The sequence below is a fragment of the Desmodus rotundus genome, chromosome 2, assembly GCF_022682495.2.
Source record: "Desmodus rotundus isolate HL8 chromosome 2, HLdesRot8A.1, whole genome shotgun sequence".
In the NCBI taxonomy this organism is placed as follows: Eukaryota; Metazoa; Chordata; class Mammalia; order Chiroptera; family Phyllostomidae; genus Desmodus; species Desmodus rotundus.
Window position 1 is genome coordinate 115,748,132 of NC_071388.1, and position 7,174 is coordinate 115,755,305.

The 7,174-nt window shown below is 41.5% G+C and overlaps 1 protein-coding gene across 22 annotated transcripts in view; it reads left to right on the forward strand.

Moving 5' to 3' along the window:
- The window catches only part of CLASP1 (cytoplasmic linker associated protein 1), a 259,814-nt gene extending 252,863 nt beyond the window's left edge, over nt 1-6,951 (forward strand). For all 22 annotated transcript variants that reach the window (XM_053918559.2, XM_045203086.3, XM_045203089.3 and 19 more), the window contains one exon: nt 3,937-6,951. In XM_053918559.2, the coding sequence (XP_053774534.1) occupies nt 3,937-4,023 (87 nt within the window). In that variant the 3' untranslated portion in view covers nt 4,024-6,951. The remainder of the gene's footprint in view (nt 1-3,936) is intronic.
- The last annotated feature ends 223 nt before the right edge of the window (nt 6,952-7,174 follow it).

The following is a 7,174-nucleotide window of genomic DNA, read 5'->3' on the forward strand; positions in this document are numbered from 1 at the left end:
TTACAGTATTTTCTTGTAATCTTTTCATTTCTGTAGAATCAGTAGTCATGTCCACACATTGATTTCTGATTTTAGTAATTTGAGTACTCTCTTTTTTTTCTTAGTTAACTTAGCTAAACTTTTGTCAATTTTGATTCTTTTTTCAAAGAATGAGCTTTTGGTTTCATTGATTTGTCTCTTTTTTCTGTTCACTTGTTTCTGCTGTAGTGTATATTATTTCCTTCACTCAGCTAGCTCTGGGTTTAGTTTATTCTTTTTCTAGTTCCTTAAGATGTAAAATTATGTTGATATGGGATCTTTTTTAATATAAGTATTTACAGTTGTAAATATCCCTGTTTGCACTGCTTTTGGTGCGTATCATAAGTTTTGGTAAGTTGTGATTTCGTTTCATTTGTTTCAGGATATTTTCTAATTGCCTATGTGATTTCTTTGACCCATTTGTGGTTTAAAAGTGTGTTGTTCAACTTCTACAGATTTGAGGTTGTGAGTTTTTTTGTTTTCTTTCTTTTTGTTATTGATTTCTAACTTCATTCATTGTGGCCAGCGATGATACTTTGTATGATATTTATCTTTTAAAATCTGTGGAGGCCCTGCCTGGCCTGGTACCTGAGTTGATTAGAGCATTGTCCCGATAATGCCAAGGTTGTAGGTTCAGTCCCCAGTCAGGGTACATACAGAAATCAACCAATGAATGCATAAATAAGTGGAACAACAAATCAATGTTTCTTCCTCTCTCTCCCTCTCTCTCTAGTAAATAGATGATAGATAGATAGATGAAAGAAAGAAAGAAAGAAAGAAAGAAAGAAAGAAAGAAAGAAAGAAAGAAAGAAAAAAAATCTGTTGAGATTTGATTTGTGTCCTAACATATAGTCTGTCCTGGAGAATGTCCTATGAGCACTTGAAAAGAATGTGTATTCTCTCATTGGGTAGAACTTTCTGTGTGTCTGTTAGATCAGTTGGCTTATTGTGTTGTTCAAGTCTTTTTATTTACTTACTTATTTTCTTTCTGGTTCTTTCCATTATTAAGAGTGGGGTATTGAAATCTCCAACTGTTACTGTAAAATTGTTTCTCCCTTCAGTTCTGTCAATTTTTGCTTTATATATTTTGATGTCATGTTATTAGACGTATAAATGTTTATAATTATGTTTTTGCTGTATTGATCTTTTGTTAATATATAATGTCCTTCTTTGTCTCCTGTAACCTTTTTTGATTTAAAGTCCATTTCACCTGATATTAGTGTAACTACCCCTCTGCTCTTGATTACCATTTGCATGGAATATCTTTTTTCACCTTTATACTTTCAATCTGTTTGTGTCTTTGGCTTTAAAGTGAGTTTTTTGTACATGGCATATAGTTGAATCATGTTTTTTCTATCCATTCTGCCAATCTCTATCCTTTGGTTATAGAGTTTAACCCATTTACAGTTAACTACTGATAAAGGAGAGAGACCTCTTATCATTTTGGTATTTGTTTTCTGTATGCCTTAAAGCTTTTATTGTCCCTCATTTTCTGTCAATTTTGTTGATTTTTTTCCAAAGAATCAATGTCTTGTTTCATTAATTTTTTTCCTTTATTTTTCTGTTTTATTTATTTCTGCTCTGTCCTGTTTTGTGTTTGTTTTCTTTTTGTACTGAAATATTTTAATTGCCTTCTCATTTCCTTCTGTATCTATTCTATAGCTGTTCTCATTGTGGTTACTGTGGGGATTGCATTTGACATTCTAAAGTTAGTCTAATTTGGATTCATACCATCTCATGAGCCTACTTTCCGATCCCCAGCTTTTTCATTTGTAAAGTCCATGTTCTGCCTACCTCATAGGGGTTTTGTAAGGCGCAACATGACCATCATTGTAAAATCTCCTTGTGGACTGTTAACCATGTACACATCCTTAACTCTATTGTTACCTCTTCCTTGTATTTACAGTTGTATTCTAGACTTGACTAGATGGATACATTAGTGGTTCTGACTTGTAACTAAGTGAAACAATATTTAGTAACTCATTTTTAAGTGGACTTTCATAGAAATAGAACTATCTTGTGTTCTAGATAATTTTTTCTTTTTAAAAAACTCTTTGATTCCACAAGTATGTGTTAGGACTCTGCTTTCTTCACTACACTATGCCAAGGCATGTGGGAAAAGCAAAAACTCATCCTGCCCTATAGTAGCACAGAATACAGCTGGCGGACAGCACAGGGAAACATACAGTAACCCAAGTGTGACCAGCATGTGATGGCTGGGCCATGGGCCCATTGGAGCAGGAGGAAAGGGAGAGACTTCTTGAGGGAAGTGGGACACATTTTCTGAACAAGGAGCTACAAAAGCCACCTTGGAAGTATTAACTGCTCTTCATTTTATAGGTGGGGAAGTTGAGGCTCAGAAAATGTTTTGCCTGCGGTCACATAACTAGTTCATGTGGAGTTGGTTCTAGAACTTGCTGATCTGTTGAGTCTCAGGCCAGTGTTTTGTCTGTTGTCCCAGGGTTTCCCTTGACCCTGGCTGGCCCTGGAGGTATCACACTAAGCTCCAGAGCATTCAAACCCTTGTGTAAAATGATGGCACTTTCATCATAGCACTGCAATAATACGAGAAGTTTTAAGATTTTGATAGGCGGGGAATGTAAATTGACATGACACAGTCCACTACAGATGAAGAGAGTAAGACAGCACTGCAGGTACGGCTTGGGGAGACACCAGAGATGGACTGTTGATGAAGCAGCAGGCTCCAGGATGCCCACTGCAGACTCCCTTTGTGAAAAACCCACATGTCTGTACATTTTAGTCTTTGCACTCGTCTATGATGTAGCACCTGGGGCAGGGGGGCAGGCAGACTTCCCCTGTGTTAGGAGCTCTGTTCAGTTGCTCTTCCTGTTCCCACTGATCATCAGTGGGCCCTTCTTTTTTGTGCACCCTGCGTACCACCTGAGCACCTCTTCATGGGCCTCTACAGATCAGCTTCTCCCTGGGCTGCCTGATAATTGTCTCAGCTGCACGGCCTGTTGGAGCCAGGCAGGTAAAAAGGCTGTGGATAGTAAATATTTTATAATTCCCTTAATCTTACAAGGTGTGTGTCAGATAGATTTTTATGGGCATTCTGCTTCTGCAAAGCTGTTTATTCTTAATATGATTTGGAAGATCATCAGTATAACAGTTCCTTAGTGGCATTCCACAAATGTTTGAAAACCTACTGTGTTGCATGCTCTTTTTCTTATCTTGAGGATTCAAGGGAACTTAAGTTAAAAGTAGATGAGGTCTCAGCCAGGAAAGCCCTTTCATTGTAAAGCTCTGTGCCCATGGGAGGGGCTGCAGCTTAGTGACAGTATCTGGGAGGAAGGAGCGAGGAGCACTGCCACCTGTAGCACTAAGTGGATATGCTGAGTGGAATGGAAGGGATGATTGCATCCAGATGAGCAGATGAGAGACAGCTGCCTGGAGGTGGCCTTGAAGATAGATCTCAGATGTCACAGTGCTTCAGTTGGTTTCAGTAGGCAGAAATGGGGATGGAAACAAAAGGTGTGTCAGGTGGAAGGAACGGCTTCAGCAAAGGTGTGAAGGGCAGAAAACTTGACCTGTAAAGTTGGCTTAACTACTTTATCCCTGTGGAGCATGGGCCCCACCCTGCTTTTCCCACCAGCTTGGGTGGAACCATTGGCTGCAGTCGCCCTGAAATGTGTAGATCTGCTCCTCCCGTAGCTTTCTCCGAGGAGCGCTTCCTTTTGTAATGACGCTCTGCGTTGTCCTCTCCTCCAGACTCTGGCTTCCTTCCTATCTCTGTGGCCCTGGCAGATGAGTCGTAGACACTAGGTAAATGTTCGTAAAAATGAATTTCTCAGTTAAGGGACATGCTGTTTTCTTATTGTCACCTGGGTTTTTTTTCCCTGTTTTCTACTTCCTGATTGCTCTTCCTCCTGCTAATCCAGTTATATCTTCTCTTTGCAGATGAAGCTACTAAACTTATATATAAAGAGGGCCCAGACCACGAACAGCAACAGCAGCTCCTCCTCCGATGTCTCCACACACAGCTAGTGGCAACGCCAGAGTCCCTGTGTAGCCCTAGAACAATCGGTGGTGCCTCTCAGAGACCTTTCCCCACCCTCCCCTTCCTAGGCTGCCTGGGCGGGACAAGGAGGCCTGCAAATATTTATTACAATCAGTATTTTGGTCCCTTCCACCTTTTGTGTATAATCTTACTGGTATTGAATGTAAAGGAAGCAAGGCCTGTTTTGCAGTCTTCATACAAAACAAGAGGAATAAGAAATGAAGAGCCATACATGTCTTCTACAGCCTACTGAGATCATAAAACCATGGGTGTGGGTGCAGTTTTTAAAAGTCAGAGAGCCCTCTAGGCAATGCTTGATTGAAAGTACTGTTTTCTCTTTACTTAACGGAGTTGAGAGTGTGTTGACTTGTGTTTCTCTGTCATCTTAGCCTGCTTGGTTCTGGGTATAGCCCGGGTGGGGCAGATGACACCATGAAAGGGGTTGGTTGCACATCTTTAAATTATATTTCGAGACCTACTAGGAATGTGAGTCACATCTTGGCGAGAAATGGGAAAAGCCTGAAAGTGGGCTTTTAACAAACCTGGGATTTTACTTATACTGTCTAGCTGAAGGCCGACTGCCCTCACTTTAGTTTATTAAAAAGGCATCCCCACCGTCTGCTTCCAGGTCAGGCTCCCAGCCCCTCTGAACAGTACTGCGATGCTGTCCTCACCACAGAGCTTCCACCCAGAAGACTTCTTCAAGTTTATATCCAAACACAAAAATCACAGAATACTAGTAGCATTAGTTAGCGGATACCTCGAATGGCATTTCACGAAGCATAGAGGATATGAGAAGTAATTTGTTTTACTACCAAGGTCTTGGGGAAACATGGTTTTAACAGGGCTTCTCTCACAACCCTGGTTTCTCGTCTTTCTGACTTGGCTTCTTCTTTCCTCTCCTCCAGCCTTTGCTTATTAAGCTGCTCAACTCTAAAATGTTTTCATTTAATCTAGTAAAATGGCAACTATGATACCATCTCAATTTTCACTTCTCTGTTTCATTTGGGACTAAGGTCAAAGAAAAGTCTAGAGAGACCAGGTATCAGTTTTATTTTTTTTTTTTTATCTTGTGGAATGAAATACTTCCTTGATCATCTGTTGCAATAATCATTGTTTAAGGAAAAAGTAATTGTGGTGAGGGACAAATTGCTGAAAAACAGGATTTGAAATACAATTTTAGGGTTTCCTTTTCTTCAGTAACTACCCATTTTTAAAAGTCTTGTGAGGGTATATTGCTTCAAATTATTAAAGTCTGGTTAAATAAGTTTGGAGTAAAATTCTTAAAGCCAAATGGAAATTCCTATTGCAATCATGAAAATTTCTGTGTCTTTTGCTGTTCTGTTTTCGAGCCTGTAAATTGAACTGGTTTTTACGGAAGGAAAATGCCTATTCCGGTGTTAATTTTTGATGAGGCGTTTGCTGGCTCAGTGCGGTCCCTTCATCCGCCAGCAGTGAGAGCAGAGATTTTTACGGTTCTTACCTCTGACCTCCACAGGCGCCCCTCCCTCTTCTCTTCTCTGACCCTCCAGTGGTGATGTTGGAAGTTACGAAGGACAGTGTAGCAAACATAACTCATTTTCATTCATATTTTATTTAGATACTTTATTTGGAAATAGGCACTGAAAATGAAGGTCCAGAACCGTGAGGCCAGGGTACCTTCACTGTGGGGAGAGTAGTGGGTATCTCGCACTTGTAGGAAGTACCATGGTTGAATGTGATATGCCTATGTTTGGCTCAGAACACAGCAGGACCAGGCCTTACTTTCATTGATAAATACTGTTTGTTAATATTTCACTAAATGGACTTTTTTTACACTCTACAAGTGAGTCAGAGCAGAGCGTCTTTTCATTACTCTGTTGTACAAACATTGATTCTGGCTAGGTTATTTATGAGTTCTTTTATGCCTGATGCATTCGGAAAGACTTTTCTCTTTCAACTCTGACTCAGAGGTCACCATAGCACCTGCCTGTAGTTGGGAAGAATCTTGAACATTGTCAGATGTCCTTGTAGTACTCACAAAGGGCTCACCTTGAATGTCACTTGCCCGATCTTCAATTTCCTGACTACAATCACTCACAGGTCTCCTGGCCCTCAATCAAACTGCTGCCTGCCACCAAGGAGATCGCATGCTGCCGCGCCTCACAGGGAGAGGTCACGCCCGCTGCCCTCGGAACCCTGACAGCTGCAGCCCCTGACCGCTTCCTGCAGGGCTCCTGTCCACATGAGACAACAGGACACAAAAAGCAAAGTGCCCAAAGCTTGGTTTGCCTCCCTTCTTCACCTCATGTCCAGGGCCCCCAGAAACCCACCTGAACTCACCACTGGGGCCAGATTGTCCGGCTCCTGCTCTCCTTCAAGCTGCTGCCCTCCCCTGAGGCCACAGTGTGCCCCACAGGCTGAGGGCAAGGGCATGTCAGCAGTCCTCAGTACACCGTGTGCTCCCGGACCCAGCGCCCATCACTCGCTTACCAATACCCTGCGCAGGTAATGCAGTGGACTTCTGTCTCATCTCTTTCTTTCCCTGCCACCTTTTATTTATCAAGCATAATATACATCAAAGAACAGCAAATAAAAACTTTGTAGATCCCACAGGACTTTCCTAACAATGATGTTTGGAAATGGGAAAAAAACGCTCTGAAAAATAGCCACCAAGACAGTTTTGCCGGCACTGTTTACACGCATGGTCCCCACACCCCAGGTTGGATTTTCGTTTTAGGGTTTTTTGTTCTGTTTTGTTTTTGGCTTTTTCTGTTATATCCATATCTGTATTTATATCTTACTTGTTTCACTTTCAAGTGTATCATGGCAAATGTACAGATTTTTTTGTTAATAATGTGCTAGGATTTGCTAAAAAAAAAAAAAAATCCACCTTTTTGAGTTTGCCCTAGAATAAATAAAACTTAATTCAGTTTCCTGCTCTGGCACGGTCTTTTTCATTACCGCTCTCTGTAGATAGCTTATCCCATCTCCCTGACATCAGAGCGTGGCCACATCTATAAAGAATCCAAGGGGGCTCTTTCTCATGATGGAAATAGGTCCAACCCTAAGGAACTGCCCCACCCAACTGGGGTGCTGGGTGCTGCTGTGTGCAGTGTGGGGTGGCACGTTTGGGCATGAAGACACACAGTGAGCTGC